General features: G+C 39.0%; 2 protein-coding genes across 8 annotated transcripts in view; both read right to left on the bottom strand.

The window, feature by feature from the left end:
• Nucleotides 1-11528, bottom strand: part of CENPC (centromere protein C) — a 28351-nt gene extending 16823 nt beyond the window's left edge. For 4 of the 5 annotated variants that reach the window (XR_001521159.3, XM_015625436.3, XM_015625437.3 and 1 more), the window contains exons 1-12: nucleotides 11409-11528; nucleotides 10074-10120; nucleotides 8823-8884; nucleotides 8402-8499; nucleotides 7276-7366; nucleotides 6953-7172; nucleotides 5871-6074; nucleotides 5315-5694; nucleotides 3803-4652; nucleotides 3210-3248; nucleotides 1923-1993; nucleotides 815-883 (exon numbers count right to left, since the gene is read on the bottom strand). Coding sequence is in view for 4 of the 5 variants with exons in the window: in XM_015625436.3 (XP_015480922.1) it covers nucleotides 815-883; nucleotides 1923-1993; nucleotides 3210-3248; nucleotides 3803-4652; nucleotides 5315-5694; nucleotides 5871-6074; nucleotides 6953-7172; nucleotides 7276-7366; nucleotides 8402-8499; nucleotides 8823-8884; nucleotides 10074-10120; nucleotides 11409-11423 (2146 nt within the window). In the remaining variant the exon portion in view is untranslated. Of the gene's footprint in view, nucleotides 1-814; nucleotides 884-1922; nucleotides 1994-3209; nucleotides 3249-3802; nucleotides 4653-5314; nucleotides 5695-5870; nucleotides 6075-6952; nucleotides 7173-7275; nucleotides 7367-8365; nucleotides 8500-8822; nucleotides 8885-10073; nucleotides 10121-11408 lie in introns of those variants that run through there. The other variant, XM_015625439.1, reaches the window with a different exon arrangement.
• A 3053-nt stretch (nucleotides 11529-14581) lies between these two features.
• UBA6 (ubiquitin like modifier activating enzyme 6) overlaps nucleotides 14582-23462 on the bottom strand; it is a 28158-nt gene continuing 19277 nt past the window's right edge. For 2 of the 3 annotated variants that reach the window (XM_015625434.3, XM_033513595.1), the window contains 10 exons: nucleotides 22954-23005; nucleotides 22783-22846; nucleotides 21800-21869; nucleotides 21092-21163; nucleotides 20495-20612; nucleotides 19327-19520; nucleotides 18082-18209; nucleotides 17212-17299; nucleotides 16743-16837; nucleotides 14582-15477 (listed from right to left, as the gene is read on the bottom strand). In XM_015625434.3, coding sequence (XP_015480920.1) covers nucleotides 15342-15477; nucleotides 16743-16837; nucleotides 17212-17299; nucleotides 18082-18209; nucleotides 19327-19520; nucleotides 20495-20612; nucleotides 21092-21163; nucleotides 21800-21869; nucleotides 22783-22846; nucleotides 22954-23005 — 1017 coding nt within the window. In that variant the 3' untranslated portion in view covers nucleotides 14582-15341. Of the gene's footprint in view, nucleotides 15478-16742; nucleotides 16838-17211; nucleotides 17300-18081; nucleotides 18210-18422; nucleotides 18553-19326; nucleotides 19521-20494; nucleotides 20613-21091; nucleotides 21164-21799; nucleotides 21870-22782; nucleotides 22847-22953; nucleotides 23006-23462 lie in introns of all 3 variants that reach the window. The other variant, XR_004496919.1, reaches the window with a different exon arrangement.

The following is a 23462-nucleotide window of genomic DNA, read 5'->3' as shown; positions in this document are numbered from 1 at the left end:
TTATCCTGACTCTTTTTTTAGAATTTATTTTAGGATTATATTCAGTGCACGTGTGCGGCTGCAGTGCCAGCTGAAGACTGAGCTCTGGGTGGGAGCCTCAGGCAAGAGGTCATGAACCAATGCTGACCCTTTGAACAACAAAGGGCACAGGGACCTGTGGCACAGCCACCAGACACTGGGGGACACAGCAGGAGCCAAGGACTCAGCTGGAAGGACTAGTAGGACCCCAGACTGCCAAGGACATGGAACGTGTGAGGGTACAAAAGCCCAGATAGTAATTTATTCTAGTTTAAGCAGTTATTCCATTGCTACAACATAAAATTACTTAAAGGAACCAGAGGTCTTAAAGTCTTCTATGGGAAACCCAGGGTCCAGCCAGCAAGGAAACTTTGTCTGGCTGTGTAGGGAGTCAAATGGGGCACCTGTCAGGGCACTGGACCCAACCACCATAAAGGGGTTTCAGTCTCAGGCCTTAAAAGTCTGTGGTAGTGGGTGCATGAATGCCCGAGTGGCTCCAGGATGGTCAGATCTGCAAGTTTCCTTAACACAATATCATGAAAAGCAGAATTGTGGCAGTTAGAAAGACAACTGCTGAATACAGAAATAAAAAAAAGAAACACCAGAAGTTTTAAAAAATAACTTAAAAATTAAGAGAAGGGCTATACCTGAAGAAATAACAAACCCTATTTGTAAATACTTATTAACAGATGAACCCATTTCAAGGTGTTTGCCTGTGTCTCCTTCAGCAACGTTTACATCGAGTTGAAAATGCATTTGCATTTACACACATTATGATATTTTAAAATAATCTTACCTATTTTATGCCTTGCTATTTCGTCTGACAACAGATGTTTTAATTTGTAATTCAAATCTTCAGAATTATCTGAAAATATATTCAAAAACCCCACCCCATTTATTATTCCTGACTTTTATTCAATATGCCAACTAGAAATAACCAAAAGTAACACAAACAGAAGTCCCAAGGATAGTGCTTCCACTAATACTTTTTACTTAAATAAACATATATGAAATCCAGTGTAGATAAACAGTATCTGTAATTAGTTTTAAACAGAGTAAACTTAAAAATTACTTGAAAACTATATATTCAAGTAAATACTCCTCATACCTATCCCTCTTGATAAAATGAACATTGACAATATAAACTATACACATAATTTTATTGCTCAAAGTGCAAGGTCATTCAGATTTATATCACTCAAACAAATTTAGAACAAATTTTTTACCAGAACACGCACAAAACTCGATATCTGAAGAAAGCACTGCATGAACTAATAACATTCACCTGGCTTTGAAACACAAAGTAAAAGATTTTGCATCTCCAGTGCTCATGTTCATTATGAATACATCTGCAACTAGTGTAGTGAAACTTAAAACTGAAACCAAACAAATAATAATAGCCCTCCCCACATAAAAACCCCCAAACACAAAACCAAACTGAACAACTAACAAAAAAAAAAAACCCCTAACACAACAAAGGAAACAAGAAAACCACAAAAAACACAAACACAAAAAACCCAAAACAAACAAACAAACAATCCCCTCGCCCCACCAAAAATAAACACCAAACCAAAGAATTGTTTGGCGCACAGGTTTGCCTGAAGTGACTGCATACAGAACCATCACATGGCAACACATCAAACTGGAAGTATTTTGGAAGGAATAATTTTATCTTGGTAGGCATGATGCCCAACCATGGAGGGCTGTGGTCTCCCAAAGCTAACAACATAAAGCTGGCATGCTGTACTACACAGTTGGGCAGAAATGTAACCACTGCCAATAAAACCTGCATTTCTTGTTCTGGACAATCTGAATACGACAGAAATTACTGAACTGTCAGTTACAGTTTAGAAGTTCAAGAAGCTTATATAAGAAATGCAAGGAAATACCAATTTAAATATTACCTGAAGATGCATCCTGTTCAGGAGATTTTGTGCTGGAAGCAAATTTATCACTATCTTCTATAACAGGCCCACTGCAATGGAAAAAAAATACAGCTGCTTGAACATGTTAAGTGTCAAAGGAACATTACAGCACTACCAAGAACAGCTATTTTTTTTCAGATCATATGGGCTGGATTTTATTTTGCTTTAAAACAAGTCTATACCAATTAGACACTGAAGCAAATGACTACTCCTTAGAAATCACAGGTCAGAAGTTCACGAACTACTCCTCTACTCAGTCATCATGCAGGCAATGAGTCTTCACACGTCCTCTCTAAAGAGGTTTCCTAAACTTTTACTTTTTTCTCCATTCCAGAACAGAATCCTCACCTCTGTAGTATTACCTTAGAAACAATTTTCAATACATCATAATTATGGAAGTGCTTTAAAGAGCTGCTTTGGATACTCTAAGGAAAGGAGAGTAAAACAGCTTTTAATATGCAGTCTGTCATGAAATCTGCCCCATAAAATGGCAACAATTTACACATATAGCTCCAACAGAAATTCTCTAGCAATCAAGCCACTTGCAACAGAACTTCTCCTATAGCCTTAGCAACAGTACCCTTGACCCTCCTTCTTTCCCCTCTGAGGCTATGCTTCACTGCTTTTACTGTGCCAGTGAAGTTCAGCTGTTATCCACCTCAACTCCAAAATATGCATTTCAATTACCTAGGTTAGCAAACCAACACTACAAATTTGTCAAAGTCAGTCTGCAATAGGTTCCCTTAGAATTAAAACCCCCAACATTTTCCATAGAATAACTGCATAAGAATTTAATAAATTCACAGACTGCCACTTCTGTTTGCTTTGTTATTAAGTTCCCACCTCATAAAAGGGGAAGATACATGCCTATATATGTGCACAAAGAATTTGGATTGCAGATACGATTTCTATGCCCCACTTGACATCAATTTTATTAGTGCAACTGTTGTTAGTTCCAGGAGCACTGGTCCTTCTGTTCAAAAATTACACACTAATGTGGAAGCAAGCCTCAAAGGAAAGAAATCCCCAAAGGCAAGAAGCTTATTATGGCCCCTTATTCAAGACAGGAAGAATAACTATATTACTTTATTAACTGTATTAGCACAGTATTTAAATCCCTCAAGCACAAATCGGAATTCTGTTCTACTCAGTGTTTCACTAGTAGGGCACAGAACTAGTAGCTGCACCAGCTGCCCAGTTTCAGGGGGTCTCAGTGGGGCAGAAGTAGGCTTAAATTAACATTTTTCAGACAACTCAGGAAATTACCTTTCACAACTCACAACCTTCCCAGCTACAAAGGAACCCCTAGAAAAGAAAAAATTATTCTTATTACATTTGGTGTTAAGTAAACTTAATGAAAGGTACCTGTAGGTCAATAATTTTACATCCTGAACAAAACTATAGAAAAGACATTAAAAAAAATGAAAAAGCAATGGAAAGACCAATGATTATAAACCACATTTTAGACCACCTGAACTTACTTAGTCTTTAGATTGACAAAAATAAACATAGCTGAAGAATTAAATGCTGTATTTTCTAAATTTAGTTTTAAAAAGGAACAAACTTGACAGTGAAGTTATTCCGTGGGTGTTGGAGTTGTGCTAAACTAGATCTGCTATGCAAGCCTCACAAAAAAACTTAACTAGAACAAGTTTTCTCATGTAGGAGACACTAAATATGGCACCCAGCCCTGAGGAAAAGAACGTTGATTAAACTGATTGGTTTCTCTATTTACTATTCAACCAGCCTCAAACTATCATATACTTCAACTGGGCAATTGCTGCTTAAAAGTTGACAAGATGTGTTTAATTATCTACCAAGTTACACATCACATTTCTAAGGAATCGCAAAAAGCTTACTGTGGTCCATACTGTCTGTTACGTTTTCTTTTGTTACTTTTTATTTTCACATCTGATAACTTCTGTTTTTTCCTTGACATGTCCTGTACAGAAGTGCTGTCAGAATCTGTTTGAGACTCAGTGCCTTCAGAGCTTGAGGAAAGAGCATTATTGGTTCTACTTGGAATCTTTTTGGGTATCTTCCCTGAAGACTTGGCAGACGTACGCTTCTTTTCAGGATTCCTCACACTCTCCATGGGATGCTGGAGTGCTTTTAGAGGAGTTCTGTTATTTGCATCACCAGGTGACTCTGGTGTGTGTAACACATTTCTAGGCTTTTTGGACTTGGTCAACTTCTGAATCGCAGGAGTCTCTAATTTCTGATGCAATGGTGTGGTGCACATTTCATTCAGTCCTACAGGTTCTCTTTCAAGCTCGTCTTCACCAGGTTCATTGTCAGAACTCTCCTCTCTTTGTAACTGAGGCTTTTTATTACTACTTTGCTGGTCAGATAATTTAAGCCACTTCCCTGGACTTACTGTCCCTCTCTTAGCTACTTTGACTTTTGGAAGTCTCTGCTTAGCAGTTTGTTTCTTCTTAACTAAATGCTGAGAAGCTTTAGAAGCCAACTGCATATCCTTGGAAGACTGGAGAGACTTTTTCAGTGGCACAGACTGCTCTTCCTGATGCCCAGATGAGGGCATAGGCAAATCCTCACTTGGAAGCATCTTTGTTTTACACTGCTTTTCATCAGATGGTTCTGTTTCCAATCCAGACCATGACAACATCTGCTCTTCAGCTTCTGGTTCCCAGAATGTGCTCTTTTCCTGGTTTGGAGAATCTCGTCTAAGTGCATCCTTTTTAGTCTTTCCTGTCAATACACAAAATATTTGGACATTAATACCTTTTCCCATTGAACCTGAAGATATATGTTGACATCTGAATGCACAAAAACTAATCAAAGAATCAAAATGGGGAAGAAAAAGAAAGAAAGAAAAAAAAAAAAAAGTGGCATCATAAAACCAGTTTTATCACCACTGGCTAAAAGAAGGTTTCCACTATAGTCTACAAAAACCTTTTTGGTGTACTTCCAGTATTTCCTGATAAAAATACAAAGGGGCAGAAATGTTACATTCAGTCTGCTTTGCAGTTTTCAGTGTTTCATGCTACAAAACCCTTCACAAATAATTCCTAAAACTCAAACCCCTTTCTGTTCAAAGCACATAACCACCTTTCTATGGAGAGAGGAACAAGTCTGTTGGGTACCTACCTTTTACAACTGAAGGCAACACTGCTAACTTAATTTTTAATGTTCTAACAGGGAAGGCAAAAAGTGTGGCAAAAAAAGTGAAGACACTGTCTCACTGCCTCTCTGTCTCACCAAAATCTAACTGTGCAACTGAAATACCAAAAAGGAATCCACTGATGTCTATCATCTACTTAATTATAATTTCCTTATAAACCACCAGAAATTAATCCAGTAATTTCCTTCCACCTGGAAGGAAAAGTCTGAAGAGCTGTTAAATAACTTACCAATATGAATACTCTTTTGGCTTTGAGATGTAAGGACATTTTCTTCACTATCAGGGATTGGATCTGACTCTGATGCTTCTTTGAAGTTAAAAGCTCCAACATCCAGATGATCCAGTTTCTGTTTAGTAAGTGCTTTAACCTGTACTTTTCTGTTCTTGACTTTCTTATTCTGTGTCTTCTCCTTTCCAGAGGGCTGAGGCTTAGAAATGGGAGTTGCAGAGCCACCATTTTTTGATTTTTTGCTCTTAGTGGGTATCGAAATCCAAGAAGGAGAAGATGCACCATCTGATTCATCAATTGAAAATTCACATTCATTTTCTATTTCTATATTTTGATGTTTCACAGGATGAGGTGATGGTGGTGATACTGAGGTTGAATATCTAAAGAATGGAGGGGAAAAAAAATTCATATCATTCAGGGCTGGGGGGAAATTGACTTTCAATCTTCCAAATCTAGTGGTAACTTCCCAACACTTAGAAACAGTACAGAACATTCCTCAGAAGAATTATTATAAAGTTCATCCGTCGTACATTCCATATTAAGCCTCCAAACAAACCTCTTTCCAAGCGTTCTTGTGGCTACAGCTGCTAAGACAGCTGCAGAGAAAGACGTCTCTGCCCGGGCAGATGATGCAGTAACACATTTTGCTCCTTGCACAGGAACAGCCTGCTCATGTCTCCCAGGCTGAGGTCCTTCCAATTTTTCAACTTCTCCATGGCTCTTTGCAGCAGCTGGCGTACTCCAGTTATCAAAATGCAATCTACAAATGAGAAACAGCATTCAAACGTGTTGCTGTAAATCCTGAGTGCACAATAAAGTATTGTGAGGATGAACAGATGCTCCTGCTAACAGCATCTCACTTCTTATGAATGAACTTCCCTTTGGAAACTTTCTGCAACACAGGTTAGCAGTAATGCTTTCCAGTATAGTAGCAAGTGTCCACATGCAACATGCAGTCAGCATATGACTCTTAATCAAAGTAAAGGCTGCTCAGCAAGACAAATTCCTAATTTTAGGAGACTGTGCTTGAGAAATTGTCAGGTTTCATAGACTGTAGGTGCACTGTCTTTCCAATTTCAGTCCATCAATGGGAGTCAATGGGATCAGTGTCAGTCCACCTTTATGATCTACACCAGAGATTCTACCCTTTAGGAAAGCAGAACTGTGGCCAAGACACTGGCCATTGTTGCAGCTCAGCTTCAAATATTCCAATGAGGTGATAATAATCACAACTGAAACTGTTTTACTTTGTATAAAATATTTGCATATTCAGAGCAAGAAGAACAATAACTGCTCATTTCTGCTTTAACAGATTCTTGTTAACTTTTAAAGTCATCACTGTCAATTGGATTCACTGAAGAAGTCTGGATGATCTGAGAAGCTGAAACTTTGGTGCACTTTCCTGGAAAAGAGTTTAAATCTATTCTGACAGGCGTCTTTCACTTGGGTACTGCACATATCACCAGAATAAGAAATAAAAAAGAATTCTGCCCTTTCTAAACACAAATATGGAAACTTTCTAAAAAGCCTTGAATTATTTTTTATGAGTTCACAATCTAAACTCAATTTACCCTGAGGTGAGGAGTGGGGGGTGCACACATGGAATATGACACAACAACTATGTTCAGCTCTACTTACTTAACTACAGGAGAACCTTCTGCTTCCTCCACAGGAAGAGGTGTTCCAACAGACCCACGATTATTCCCAGAGTCCAAAGGCACTGCTGGATGCTGGCACGGTGCTTCAACATCTTTTAGTGTATTTTTTTTTTTACTTTTAGACATAGGAGTCTCTGTTTTTTCAGAAGCAGCCACATAATGGTGTGTTGCAGGCTTCAGGTGTGATTCACATGACTGTGCTGCCATATATACAGAACAGGTTTAATTCTTTTACTTAAAACCTTACAAAATCCCAGTAAATAGTTATTTTAAAAACCTTAATTCAGTAATAGTGTGACCAACCTTTGCTGCTCACTGGTTTTAGCAGCAATGCGGGTGAGGGGTCTGCAGACTCACGGGCTCTTTTCACAGAGCTGGCTGACCTTGCCTTGGACTGTCATAGTTGGTAACAAATAATGAAATGAAATAAAATATTTGATAAAGCAATGGTATTTTAACAGGAATATACACTTCTACAGAACATGACAATGTCTTTCCCTTAATTCGTACTCATTTGAATCACAGTTCTATTTTACCTAAATACTTCAACTTTCTATTGTGTAAAACTTCCTAAAAACAACTGTAAATTTCAAACAACAGATCAAACAGTGTGTACAGTAAAAATCTATATGCAGCTTTAAGACATCCTAGTCTCAAGGTAAACTATTTATTACTGTCATTAGAATTTATTAATTTAAAGTATTTAATTACTCTTTATTAAGACAGGCTGAGGCTTAGCAAGAATTGTTTTGAGATTATATTCTATTCTAACATCAGACTAACGTAAACAAACACCATTATAAGGTTGCCTGTTCTAAACCCCACCATTAATAGAATCCTACTTAAAAAAAAATAAAATCAAGATACCACAACTAAATATACAAACTAGATTATTGGCATCATCCTCTCAAGCAGCACAATAACAAGGCCTTCAACTTGTTTCCAATCTTCAACAAAGTTACAGATATTTGAAGTTATTGTACAGATAACTATCAGGATTTAACCAGCTGCTTTTCTACATGAATCACCTTTAAATTTTACTGTCCATCTCATAGCTAAGAACTGTGTCCACATATGCAGCAAAGTGACCACAACCAGCTCCAATGGAGTCCAAGGCAGCCATAGCCACCACCAGTAATAAGGCAGCATGGTGCAGCCTGCAACCATGAGAAATTTAACTATCCTGGACAAAATGCTGAAGAATCTTTCATTAGTTAAAAACCCAATGAAAAAAGCTATTAAATAATTCTACTGATAGAATATTCACTATTAGAGCACAACAAACTAAGAACAAAACATTTTCAACAACTGTTACAAATTGTTAAATTATATCCTACATACTTTTACAGGTGCTCATACAGAAATAATGCTAGAGAATTAAACTTGTACCCACATGAACCTGTACCCAGTGCTACACTATGACACTGACAGAACTTATCCTTTGTCTCTGTACTGAAGTCTCCTTCTCATTTTTCAAAATAAAGGTTGAGCAATTTGGAGAGTTTACTGTAAGGTCACTGCTGCCACCTATGAAGGAAAAAAAACAGTAAATGTGGGAATCTTGGAATTGTCCAGGTTTCATTAATTTTAACAAGTTCTAAGGCTTATTAAGGTCATGTAAATCCAAACAAGAAAGGAATCAGCTGCTTGACAAAGATCTTATAAGACAGGTAAGACACAGTCTTGAAAAGCTGAAAGAGGCTGTTCTTAAAAACCCTGAGAAATACTATTTTTATCCCTTTCATCCATATTTCTGACTTCTATCTTCTTACCGCTAAATATAACACAAGAAAGAAAATACTTTTTTTCTTTTATCAGGAAATCAAGCAGAACACCAAATAAGAGCTTACTTTCAAAGCAATCCTGTATGACTTTCAGTATGTTTTGACCTGGCTGTAGATCAATCTTATTTCTAGAAAAAAGAGGGAAAAAATATTTTCAATCAAAAATTCCAAATATTCTTACCCTTAATATTAAAGTAGCAAAGTTTAACTTCTTAATATTTTAGGTAATTACTTCCCCGAGTTCCAACTTTAATACATTTTCACCTACCAGTTCACTGCATAGATCTCTACAAAGAAATTTGTCTAAGTGAGAATTCCAGGAGAAAAAAAGCCTCATTGCCACAATGATACAGTAAGATATAGAGATATAGTAAGTGATATAATAAGAATGAATAATTCCCTCTACATAAAAGAAAACATGCAACTACTGCAACAGCCATGAGGTAAATGAGCTTTAGGCTGACTAGAGTCTCACCTGAAATAAAAATTTTTTTTATAAATCACACCTTGAGCTATGTTGCCTGCACAGTGATGCTGTCACAGCACACCTAGAAATGAAATGTGCTACTGCACATCTAACCCTCCATACAGGGAGTCACCCTGTAAAACAAGCCATTTCTATGCTTATACAAAAGTTTCAGCAGCAAGGATTGGCTTGAGGTATCCAATCCATAAACAAGTGAACACCTCAGCTGGTTGGATTACTATTTCAAACCAGCACAAATGAAAAGGGCAGAAATTAGTAATTCACCAGTCAGTGTTGATCACAAGCAAAACAACACTAGCAAAGCCATGGAATATTACTCTCATAATGATCCCTACATACCCTTAAAAATAGCTAATTGCATACATTTGGTAAGCTCATGAAACTCATGTCCAGAAATGGATTTCAGCAACAAAACCTTCACAGACCCCGAACACATATGTAAAGAACATCACAGCACTGCAAATGCTCAAACTCATCTCTAACACTTATCAGCAAGGTCTAAATATGATGGAATTTCATGTGGGCTTCATTTCTCTACTCCTTGAAAGGCAACATTTTTGCACAGGTTACTGCTTCCCCACGCAGGCAGCCCAGTTAGGGGTACCTTAGGTACAGCTACACCACAATCTGTTGCCTCAGCAAAGGAAAACCTTGGAGCCTTGTTGCCCCAACAGAGCTTGCTCCTCTCACCACTAAGAAACACAAGAAATTTGGGAAACATCACATGAACATTTTAATAAGGTAGTCATGTAGTTTTGACAATTAGCTCTCAGACAAAAATCAAGGTAAGTTTTCCAGAATCCAAGAATAGGTGTTTAAATGCAAATTACCTTCCTCCATGGCAGAATCTTGCTCTGTACTTGTTCTTTAAATGATTCTGTGAAGAAACAACAAACAATTTTTACTAAGCATGATGACACTTGACAGAAAAACAAGATACCCCCGAGGACTCATGAGACATCTTAAAGTAGTGGGAGAGTGGGAGTTATTGCAGCATTGTTTTTCTTAGAATGCCACAGTGCCTCTTCATCCACTTGAAACCCAAGTATTACTAAAGCCAAACAGCACACAGGACTCCACCCATTTACTCCGACTAGAGCAGCAATAATTCAAGCAGCAGCACATTCTCTGTGTAATCAGGTAAAGCTGCTGACCAGGGAGCCAGCAAGGGTTGTAGATCATAAAATGGGAAGAAAGGGCAAGAAAAATTCAACAGTAAAGCAGAATGCAGTTCTTCACAAATATGACAGGAAAGCATCTTTAAAAATGTAAATGTTTACCTGAAAAACAACTATAACCTCTTCCTGATTCATGTAAATTTAAAGAGTATATTCAGTGTGGAAATTATGTAATCCTAAAACAAGACAATTCAGCACGTTTTTCTGAAGTTTGCCATACTGACTGAACTTTGCATTTCTTTGTGATTCCCCTTTGGATATTACTTCTGGTAGCAAAAACAGCCAAACTCTATATGGATTGATTTCACCGCAAATTTTCAACATCGGTTTAAAAGGAAATTACTGGTAACATGGGAAAACTGACCAAATGCCACCACTTAAGAAATTATTCAGAACCACATTCTGCAGTCAACCCGGCACTCGAGCTTAAACCCCCTTCCCCTCGCAGCAGACTGCAGCATAATGCACTGGCAACTGACCCTGCGCAATAAAGAAATTAAAAATTCCTGTCACGGACCTAAAACAGCCTTTAACAGTTTATTTATTATCGTGTTCGTGTCGCCTTACACATGAAGAATTTTAAAACTTATGCACGATTCTAGCGTGCCTGCACAAGTGTCCTGCTCTTGATGCGTTCACCCGGCCGTGGAAGTCGGCTGTCCAGAGGCAGCCTGAGGGGAACGGGGTCTGGCAGACACTTTGTGCGCTGAGGGAAGTGGGCTCCCGACAGACCAGCCCTCAGAGCACAAATGTCTGTGCCAGCAGCCCGGGTACCGGAGTGAGCGCGGAACCCCAATTCCAACGTCGCTTTCCTCAGGGGGAAGTGGAAGACCGGCCCGCCCCTCCCCTCAGGAGCGCGCTGAGGGCCGCGCCTCTGAGCTACGGACGGGCCCGGCCGCCGCCCACAACAAACCAGACAGACAGACAGACACACACACACGCAGACAGACGAAGACACACGGACCGACCGCCCCCGCCCTCTCTTACCAAGGCCTCCGCCATCCCGGACCGGGGCCGGCGCGCGCCCCCCGCGCCGTCTTCAAAACCTCGCGCTCCTTTCCCGGCGGGAGCGCGCGCACGGCTGGCCAGTGGCAGCGGCCCGGCCACGCCCCCCCGGCCTTGTCCCATTGGTCGGCGGCCGGCGCGCGCCAGGCAGGGCAGATATTTAGGCGCGCGCGGCTACTGCGCCTGCGTAGAAGCAATGACCGCCCCCGCCCTGTTCCTGCCCGCCTTTCTCTGAGGGGACGGGCGGGGGACACTTTCCGTGCTTCTGTTTCCCCTGTGGGAAACGCCAGTTCAAATCCTCGGGCTCCAAACGTTATGAAACATCCCTTGTTCACCACGGGGCGTTGCAAATTTTTCTTTAAAATTCTACTGAAGAACTCAACAACGAGCAAAACACAACAGCTTGAGAACTTCAGGCCGAGGGACCTTAAAGTGCAGGCAAAACACTGCTACAAAATACAGTTTTAAGTGATGCTTTTTATCACACACTTGTGCCCGGAAGACCTTCTTCCTATTCTTTCTGACCACTAAAGGGAAGGCTCATTATATTTTAAAAATACGTCATAACGTGAGAGGTTCGCACTTTCTCTCCCTGAAAATAGTACAGTTCACTTTGCGAAGAGGGTGGCAGCTCAGTATGTATCAGATCAGAGTTGCAGCTTTTCCCCTATGAAATTGAAACTTGTATACTGCTGGGAGAAGTGGTAACACGTCTTCCCTGTCTCTCACCCGTGCCGTACAAAAGGATACACTTCAGTAACACCGTTCTGCTGCTAGCCACGCTGGAACTTAGGGCAGCTTTAAGCTCGAGCCTCAATATGGGTAAGCACCTGCACCAGCTACTTCATAAACCACAATGTACCTTTACTAAAATAAATATTCAAAAGGTCCCTTGTCAAATTTATCAACCTTTGCACAAAGGTTTAGATTGCTGCACTGTGGTGCACGTTTGCTTTCTGTAATTGCACAGGGATTGACACACTTTCAAGTTAATTTCAGCTTTTGGCTGAAATTCAGTTCCCTTCTTAAGGCAACTGGCCTACATCCACATTGTTTCAAACACCAGGAAAAATTATGAACCTGAAGATCACGAACTTACCTAAAATCTAGTATTTGATGACAAGTCTGACAGATGTATGAGCTCTCTGCCTAGCTCAGATTCATATTACTTCAGGGTGTGACAAGCCATGAAGAAGTGACAGCCCAACTGGTGCCAGAGTTGTTCTTCCTATATACCACTATCCTTGAATAGCTTTATCTTTTTAATAAGCAGTCACATATTTCACCATACATAGGAAAAGGGTGGGAAAACAATATGGAAGCATCTACTTTTTGTCGTATAGATAATAAAAGCTTAAATCCATCTGATTCATCAAAGCAGTCTTGCTAGCAGTATTGAGACCCTTGCACAGAATCTTCTCTACTCCTAACATTAAAGAAACACGTTGACTAACCAGAAAAAAAGTTGATCCGGCTGCTTAATGCTTTGCATGCACAAATTAATTAACTGCATCTATTACAAACTATAAAAATTCAGAGAGATCTGGTGTAAATATGAGCAAACACTTCAAGAAAGCATTTGAGTGAGAAGTATCTTCATGACTAATATAAAACTTCATTCCTGCAAATCAACTTCTCTCTCAAAGAATAACATTTTGAAAGAAAGCTATTTGAAGTGCCCTAGTGGAAAGACAGTTCTTCATTGTTGCAGGAAGACAGCAAGCTTTAGCTTCTTCACAGGAGTTGTGCATTAAACAGTCCTAGACAAACACAAGCCTCTAGCTTGGTAGCACTGTGACAACATTGGAGATTTGAAAGATCAGCACCCCAAAATTCACTTGCCCAGTTTGACAGTGATCATGCTGAGCACCTGCAAAGACTTCTGATAAAAAGCAGGAACAGATTGAGAAACAGGCTCTATCAAACACAAATTCACACTGAATCAGTGCATTCCACAATCTTTCATATAAACACCTTCACTCTCCATATCAGCAATTCAAAAACATTTAAAGCATGAAGAACAGTTTTAACAAGCCACTTGACATGCCAACTTCTACAGAAAGTTCTCTTGAAGTTACCAGTTGTGAGATTTCCTAGATTAATTTATATCCAAAAAATTTAAAGGTGTGCTAATAATAGAGCCATTGTGCATTTTTAGTTTTTCCATAACCAACTTTTTAACTGAGTAAAACCCATCTACAGAGCATTCATCCATCCAACAGACACACACAATAATAGCAGCATAAAGATACAGCCATTTCTGTAAATTCTGGCTGTGATCCCTGCCAGCCTTGACCTGGACTTTTTACAAGGTTCTCAAAGGTGCACTTATTATTGTTAGTAAAAGCCATTGCATGAACTATATCTGACAGTTTACTTTAAACCCTGAGGACAGTCATATGGCATTCTAGAATAGTACTGAGACTTCACTGTTTTTAAATGCTGCTTATTTCAAAAGCACAAGAATGACGTTAACACCACACTAACACAACAGAGTATACTTACTCAGTTTTGTTTCCCAGCCTCCAACTGTGAGAGGTGACAATGCTTTCAATTTGACCTAAACCTTTAAGTGATCCTTAGCACTAATTGTGACATCATTAAGTTAAATGTGAAGACATCCCTAAAGCTTAATAAATTATGATTGAGGATAAACAGATAAGTTGTTAATAGCTTTTGCAACAGCTACAGGACATAATGTTCAAAAACAATCTCTAAAGCTGAAACACATGAGAAGGTATTTCAGTATTTAAGTTTTTATTCTAACCTTGCCTTGCTTTAATATGATGAGGAGAAAAAGAAGAACTACTACCTCAAGCATCCAGTGTTTAAATGAGTTAAATGATGATGTTTCTGTAACACACCTCTGCCTCAGCACAACAGCAAAACTAGTCCATAATGATTTCCAACTAAGCAGAAATGTTATAATTAGATATTCCTATAACTGGCCAATAAGGGCAAAAATCTCGCTGTTCAGTGCAGTTCCGACTTGTTCTGAGGACAGGTGTACAGCACAATAATTAGGGAAATGGTACCAAAAGGAACAGCTGAGTTTGCTATGACAAACATCCAGAGGTGTTTGTCTTTTCCTCCCTTTAATGTCACCAAGTGCCACAGTGATTTTAATTTGGTGAGGGCAGAAAGGCTCAACCACATTTTCTCTTTGTTGAAGACCAAGTTTTATTGTTGAAAGTGCTAATTCGGCTCTCCGATAAGTTTTCACTTTCCTCATACTACAGTATTCCACAAAGAACAGTCTTAGTGCAGATAATCAACAATTCCAGCTCTCTGGACTTCAGAGGAGTTTGATTTTACAATCACCTCCTCCCTATGTTTCCATGTTGACACTGACACAAGATAGCTGCGCTGACCGCGGCACCACTAACCAGCCACACAAGAAAGCAGTTCCTCTGCTTTTAAGTGGGAGTTTAAGCCTTTAAGATGGACAAAATCTCACATGTAGATGGCAAGAATGAAATTCTTGTTTGAGAATGAAGTAACATATGAAATTAATTTGAGATGTTCTTAGAACACCAAGTGTATCATAAAACGGTGCTTTTCCTATTTTTTGCACTCTTCCCTAAGCAAAGGCAAATTGCTTAATTTGCACACAGGGACAATTTCTTAGGTTCACCATTCTTCTTGCTTTCCTCAATACACATCTTGCCTTTAAGGTAAGGACTGTACTGGACGTTCCATCTCATGGAGTGACCAATCCTCCTTTGAGTAAACAGGCTTGAAGAATACAGGAGCAGAAGAAACAGATCCAGTTTGTCTTCAGTGCAAAGCCACTGATTTTCACCATTTAATTAAGGCTTCACCAAAAAGAAATACATAGTACCATCTTTAATAGCTGAAAATTAGCACATTCCTTTCAGAACAAATGGTCCATGAGTGACTTCTGTGTCTCTACCATCAATTGTCTTCCTGAACAAAGTAGTATCTCACTGGTGGCCCTGGCAAGTCTTCCTCTCCATCAGTCTCTGGAGCAAATGATACTGTCAAATCCACATACTTCTTATCAGCTGATGGTTTCACAAGCTTTTGCATCCTATAAAGAAATTAAGAACAGTTCATAAATGTACCAGGAGGATTGGCAGTGGGAACTCAGGCCCAGACTAGGAGGAATTTCACTGCCAGCAATATGTACTGGCCCAGCATACTACAGACCAAATTAAAATGGAGAATAACCTCTAAATTGCACATAAGCTGTTCCTCCACCTGAGCTTCAGCAAATCGTATTCCATTTTCCTGATAGATACAGCCATTAAAGTCTCAGACCAATAAAAATCCTGATATTCACAAGAAGGCAGTTTCACACCATGACTTTGACTTCATTACATACCCCACTCATTCAAAATTACTTATACAGCTGTACGAGAAAGCATATAAGCAACGTTTTTGGAGACAGCCTGTAAATTCTCATCTTGGTATGCTAGGCATTCTACAGCTTAGTGGCTCTTCTCTCCCCACGAGTTTGAAGTAGCTTGCTGATAGTTCTTTGCCTGATACCTACTGGCAGGCCTTCAAAACAGTACTGATCAGTGCATTCACTTGCTTCAGCAAAGCCTATGAGCACTGACTGGCACACACTTCACAGGAGCTGTAAGGAACAGATTTTGAGCTAAAGTAGTTCACAGGTGTAAGGCAGAACTAAACCTGGGTGAGATCTGGATGTTATTTTGCAAAGGCCTGCAGTCAAAACCTAATGCCCTGCCTTCACATCCTGCCAAACTGCCAGGATGAAATACCTCAATTTCCTGTCTGTAAGCAGCACTGCAAAGCCTTTGTGAATGTCATCATTTTTAGAAAGGCTAAAGTGATGTAGAATCTCAAGCAATTACTATAATTGAACAGAGTTCCAGAAATCTTAAACTGCACAGACTTCCAGAAATCTTAAACTGCAAGCAACACATTATTCCTTCAGAGCTAAGTTGCTATGTATCAGCATTAGTTTTAAGCCAGTTTCAAAAGGTTCTAGTAATCTCATTCTGCTTGAACCATAGTACATTCTTTCCCCTCAAAAATTACTGTCAGACTTCTTTAGCTTTCTCTTTCTAGTATTCAACAGTTAAAGCAGCATTTTGCAAGTCTCTTTTCCTCATCACAGAAGTAAATTCACTTTCTCTTTTTCTTTTTTTTTTTTATTTTTTTACAAAAAGTAAGAAATTATCTTTTTTCTTTCCAAAGTATTAATGGCTAGAAACTACACTGGGAGAAAATACTGCTGTCAGACACATGTCCTTTTGATACAAGTAATGAACATAATTTGCATGTGCACTTGCATCCCTAAATCCACTTTTCAGTTATACTTACGTCAACTTTAATCTTTTAATATGGCCTGGCATCACAGGAACGTAGAGCATTTTGACTCCTTGTACAACCATAGTTGGTTCAATTCCATATTTTTCCTGGAATTCACAAATTAAAACTTGTTAAAAGACTAGAACAGCTGCCCAAACCAGCAGATACTACTGCTGCTAATACTACAGATAATTATTCAAATCCATAGGATCCACACCAGAAAATCTGCTAATGCATGTGGATGCTGATAAAGTTTTATTAAGATACATTTGAGCCAACTGAAATAACAAGGAATTTGAAAACAGGCTTGGATGCCTTTATTTAGAGACATTCCTATTGACATTAGTTATTACTAAAACTATTATAGTTTGAACAGTAGCTTGATGGAAATAAAAAAGAAAACAAAACACAATCCAACAATCCAAAACAAGAAACTCCTTTCCTCTTGTCTTGTATTAACCCAGGACAGTAGATAACTTACTCTGACAGCATTTATGAAGTCCAAGAGAGTAAAATCCTCTTTCCCATAAATTGTCCACCTGTCCCAGATGGTAAATGATATCCCATTTCTGTTTTAAAAAGTGAAAGGTTGTTAATTTAGAATGTGAACTCAGTCATTCCCTTTAAAAGTGTATTGAAGAACTGCTATGTCTTCTTGGCGATGTGCTGTTCAATCTTGAGCAAAAATCTCTTCCCTCTCTGCTGCCATTTCTCCAGCCCTCTGACCTTGCTAAGCACAAGACACAGTAAGACCTCTAAGTAAATGTGGTATCTGACAACAAAGTTACTGAGTTTTCAGACCTACTGAAAAATAGCTCTGGTACTGAACAAGATGCAAAAGGATGTCCGGGATGTTTCTATAGAACAATGCCACACATCTACCTTCTCTAGATTTTTGAAGTCTCACAAGTAACAGCTTCCACCGAAAATCAAACTAAGCCTTTAAACCCACTATTTTTCAAATTAGGACAGAAAAATATGGACTGCATTTTCCAAACAGGAAATTCTTGGACAATGCATTATGGGACAATCTTGGCAGTATTACTACACCTCTAGCAGTACACAGAAAGTGGACAGCAGAGTTTGATAGCAAGCATGAAACAATCCATCATCTTCCAAATTTAAACAACATAAAAATATTCTTGAATATCTAAAATGCTTAACTGGAGTATGGCCACAAGCCATGGTTCCATCATAGCTCTGCTATGTGAGCACATAAGGGCTTAATATGAACATCTGGATTTAGTAACTATTCAAACTTCACACTTGTTGGAATCATTCAGCAAGTTCTAAACATCTATTAGTAGGTTTACAAATACTGTCCTTGCCCTTCTGCCATTGTCCTTCCTACCTGATTTCTGTTCTTCTTACTTCAGCAGTTTCTGTAAAGACCATTATGGGAATGGCTAGGTTCAGAAAACAGTTCTTGTATGCATCAACTGGGTAGCCACCCACAACTTTGATGAGTTCCAGTGCAACCTGCAGTAAATTAGAATTTACTTATTAGGTTTTAGTGTTATCAATTCTAGTGTAAAGAGGCCAGCAGCTACAAGAAAGCTGTTAACAAGGTCAGCCTTTGTCAAACAGGCAGAGTAAATAACATGGAAATGCAACCCACCATGCCACAGAAATTAATTCTGTTGCAGCTAAGGGAAATACTTAAAGCATTCAAAATTGCTCTTAATATAGTACCTTCCAAAGTTGTTTGGTTCATGAAATCTCCACAAAGCATGAGGTTCTGTTGAGATGCATGAACATGATCTACAGAACAGATCTTTTTCACTTTTGGCAGCGCCATTCTGATGGAAATCAGTATTAATGGCTGAAAACAAACCAAAATGCTGAATTCCAACCCATCTTTCTGTGCTGCAAATCAAAAATAAAAGCACCAAAGCCTAACCATGTTAAGGAAACGTCCCTTTTTGACCATTCAGCAGCCACTCCAGTAGCCACACTCATACCACCAAAGACTTTCACTACTGGGACTGAATCTCCTTCACCACGGGCAGCCTCTCAATCACTGCCTTGCTACTCCTCCCACTCTCACAGCCAGACAAGGTTTCCTTGCTGGCTGGACCCTGGGTTTCCCTTAGCAAAGTCTCAGACTTCTGGTTTCTTTAAGTAATTTTATCATGGTGTAGCAAGAGAATAACAACTGAAGCTGATGCCTTGGAGAAGGGGCCCTGAACTACCTGGGCTTTTGTACCCTCACAGTCTGTATGCTCGACAGGTCTTCCAGTTGAGTCCTCTGCTTCTGCTGTATCCCTGGTGTCCAGTCACCGACCGTGCCACAGGTCCCTGTGCCCTTTGTTGTGCAAAGGGTCAGCCTCAGTTCATGACGTCTTGCCTGAGGCTCCCACCCAGAGCTCAATCTTCAGCTGGCACTGCAGCTCCACACTGAGCTACCTGCTCTACATGTATTCCTCAACAACCACATCTCAAACCAAGCATGATCTTTGCTATTGGTACAAAAGAAATAAATCCATTTCTTTAAATGAGCCTCTGTCATGGTAGCAGTAATCAATACCCAGACAACAGCAGCTTTAGGCAAGAAACAACAAGAGAAAGAAATATGCATTTTAAAAATCAATCTCACCAGCCCTGATACTGCAGCAGTAGCTGTTGCAATGGCAGGAATAATCTTTCCAGCAATGCGCTTTGTTTTGAACCGATCTGCTGGTTCGATGTTGTACATCTTGGCTCGCAGGTTTGATGCTGCTGTTACAAAATCAATGTGCCCATTACTATCATCATCTTTCTCAAAGGAGATGGGCTTCATTTGCAAGTCAGCTGTTCATAAGAAAAAAAAAAAGAGCAAAGGTTATTACTGGAAAACTGAAGATGTCCTAAACATAATTTAAAGGAACTAGAACCTTAACAAATTTAAAATGTAACATCCTGGAGCTTGGTGCCTTACTTGTTTTCCTAACCTAGGAAAGGCCCCTCTCAATAACACTTGCTAAAAGTGAATAATGAAATAAACATCAACAGAGCTCTGTAATTTTACTTTCCTTGCACCATCAAGAATAAATTTTGAACATTCCTATGGATTTTTCTCATACGCCTCTCTCACTAAAGCTCCATCCTATGAGAATTCCCTTTTAAAGCTTAGTTTATCTGCAAGAATTTCAAAATATGGACTCAGTAGCATTTGAGTCAGAGTTTTGGCTTGACACCCCATGGTATGAATTAGGGATAAGCTCATATCTTCCTTCTGGATTCATGGGCTAAAAATGTTGTTGTTTCCCAGTGACCTCTTTGTGTGGCCAGGCACAAAAATGGGATGTGAGCATCCTCATTTTAAATCTAGAAGATGCTGAGGAAGACTCTTAACAGTCTTAACCAGAATTTAATCTGGTAAAGTCTCTTAAAAATTTAGGATCATTTCAGGCTGAGAGCTCTAAGTAGTGACTCTCAGTCTTCTCATGCCCAAATCAACAGCAGTCCATCTGGGATCCAGCCAGCACCCTTCCCCTCTAAGAGTTCTACTCCTCGCTGCTGCCTGCTTGCTGTCATCAGTGTTGTAATTACAAGCAAGCATAACAGAAAGCCCTAAAACTTCCAGGAATCTCAGAAATAAAGAACCACAGAGTAATGTCAAACAACAGGATGAGTATCTCTGCATGGCACTTCAGAAAGCTTTAGGAATCAGCTCTATTTCTTGCAGAATTCCAGAACTGCTTCATCCAAAGACCTGAATGTCACTAATGGCAAATGCAAATGCAGGATATTACTAAACTATGAAGCTGGTTTGCACTACTCACTTTCCAGAGCTTCATTGGATAGTATAGACTTCTCCAGCTGGAAAATAGCATTTCTTTCATCCTCACTGCTGACAGGAATATGATCTGGTTTTCTTGCTGTTTCATCAGTCTGTACAACCTGCAAGTGTGAGCAGTGCTTGAGTAATAAAATACATGAACTTCATACAGCACAAGTGTCAAGTGTACTGTATTTCCTGTCTTCCTTGCAGGCTTTCCTGCAAGCACATAAAATCGCCTAAAAAACATACAAAAATACTTCTAAGAAAAACAAACAAAAACATCCCAGACAAAACTGTGAGGATGGTTGAACACTGGCACAGGTAGCAGAGAGAGAGGCTGTGGACTCTGTTCTCAGAGATATTCACAACCCAAATGTGACACAGTCCTTGATGACCTGCCCTAGCTGCCCCAGCTTAAGCAAGAGGATTGAACTAGGTGGTCTTCAGGGGTTCCCTCTAACCTTAACACACTCTTATTTCCCCAAACCACATTATAATTTGTGTTTATTTTTCACTAGCATCAATGCAATAGTTGGATATGTGGGACACTGCTTGTGGAATTTTTTTTTTTTTTCTTTGAATTAAATGTCACACTTACTTTGTTTGAAGGTCTAAACTCTGGTACCTTCACAGATGAAATAATCCCCAAAATGGTTTCCTCTGACAAGTCCTGTTATGGTTTTGAAGAAAAACAATTTAAATTCACATCAATTCAAAAAGGCCTTCACAAAAAGATTGCAAATACAATAGGATTTCAAAGGATACTAGACACAAAACGTCTCACAGATATTCAGTGACGTTTCAGCCAAACATTATCATTAAAAAACACTATCACATAAAAAAAGTGACAATTCATTTGCCACAGCAAATAAATGTGAAGTCTCAAGCACTCAAAAACTGAACAGAAGTGCAAACCTGACTTAGAGGAAGGTCCAATTACAAAACAAGAAAATACAAAGGATAACTAATGCAAAGGCTGTAAGCAGTAAAAAATAAAACCCCCATAGCATACATAAGGTTTTAATTTTTAAAAAAAGCCTTAAAGAGATCATCTTTCAGTTCAGAAGTTATATCGTATCAAAATAATCATTCCCAAGTTCAGTGCTTACTGAAAATATCCAGCACACTACTTATTTCTTCTCCAGGTTAGGGATTTAAATAAAGAAAGTAAGTGCAAGCAGCTGCCAAACAGCCAGTGCTGAAAGATAGAGTACTGTAAGAATCACTTTAAAAACTGACAGCTGGACATCAAGCCAAAACTGAACACCAAGTGAAGTTAAGGGAACATTGTTACAGTCTGAATTACCTTTTCTGTGAAAGGAACACAGTACACTGTTGCAAAGAGTTTTGCTGTGCTCACAATGAAGCCATAGTGCCTAAAGAAAAAATAATTATTTTTGGTTGTTTTTTCTACTTTAGTTGCCCAAAGGATTGCAATCATGTTTCAAGATCTTCAACAAACATACTGAGAAACAGTTTCCATCTTTCAGCGTACACAGTACAATATAGCACATTTTGAGTGACTCAGAGGTTGTCTCCAAAACTTTGCACATTTTGATGAATGGAGAGTTATTTAACGAAAACCTTATCTCCTTAAACTTTGCAGTCAAAAAAACAATTACAAATGCTCACATTGCATCAATATGATAAAAAGCTTAATCTCAGAATTATTTTGATAGTTACCATAACATCATTTTTCACTTAAGCTAAAAACGATGATCCACTTTCTCAAAGCAGTTGTAGATATACAGCAGATAAAAGCTTTTTAATCCATCAAGCAACTGAATTTTTAAAACTATCTGTAATACCCAAGCCATCTAGATCAGACCCAAATTGTGATGAACAAGAAAAGTAGTTCCTTTGCTAGGTCATTTGGCACATCCTGCATTTTATGATGTGGACAGTGGGGGCAGAGAGGTGTGACAGCAAAAACTCAGTAATTCTGCAGCCATGTAAGACATTAAATGGGCTGTTCTAAGACAATTCACATTGGATGTTGTCAGAACAGCACCCTCCAATTCCATGTCAGTGAAAGTTAAATTATCTGCAGTGAAAGTATTTGACAGCTCACCAAATCTGCCACTGGATAAGACTATGCACTAACACCTATCAATTCCAGTCCAACTCCCTGGGCTATAAAACCACTCTGCCTTGCACTTCCTGCTGTAAGGTTGTTGTATTTGTTAGTATATATATATGTGTTGCTAGTTGTTGTATGTTTGTTAGTATAAATGTTGTTATATGTTTACAGGATGCTATACCATGCATCTGGGACAGTACCATACTTACAAAGGATCATTAAATTCAAACTTCACTGGGAAAGGAGGCCTCTTTGGTGATTGCCAAAACAAACCTGGTAGGAAAACAGACTTAAGATGAAATCCTAAGAAACTAGGAGCAGCAACAACATGACATATTGCCATGAATTTTCAACAGGCATAAAGGGGCATTTATACTTACTTCCATCTTTTAATCGTGTATCAAGGGGAAATGAATGAAGAAGCTGAAGAGCCTAGAGGAAAAGCCAGAGAGGCTTTAGTGATTTGTCACATAGATTGACATGACCACACTAAATCAAGCCCGTCCAGCTGAAGTAATTTAAAGAATTAAGAAAATCATGAAACACCTTTGTCAAGATGGACACCTTAAAGACAAGTACTACTAGACAGAGCGTTTGCCTATTTCATTCACAGAACAGAGATGCCAATGTTGCCTCATCTGTACAAAACTCAAGTAAGGCATTTACTCCAAGAAGTAAAGCATTCTCCCCCACTTTACTGTCACTTTAGAATTCTTGCATATAGATTCACAACTTGGAATACAATATTTTCTCAATGTGACAACTACCACCAGGGATTCTGTATGCACAGGAACATTAATCCACAACATCCCAATCCCATCTTTCCTACAAAATTACACATATACTTTAAGTGATACTGTGGACCAGACTGTCAGAATGACTGGCTCTT

The sequence above is a fragment of the Parus major genome, chromosome 4 (assembly GCF_001522545.3).
Source record: "Parus major isolate Abel chromosome 4, Parus_major1.1, whole genome shotgun sequence".
In the NCBI taxonomy this organism is placed as follows: Eukaryota; Metazoa; Chordata; class Aves; order Passeriformes; family Paridae; genus Parus; species Parus major.
Note: the sequence above shows the minus strand (reverse complement) of the source record. Positions and strands in the feature narration are given on the sequence as shown.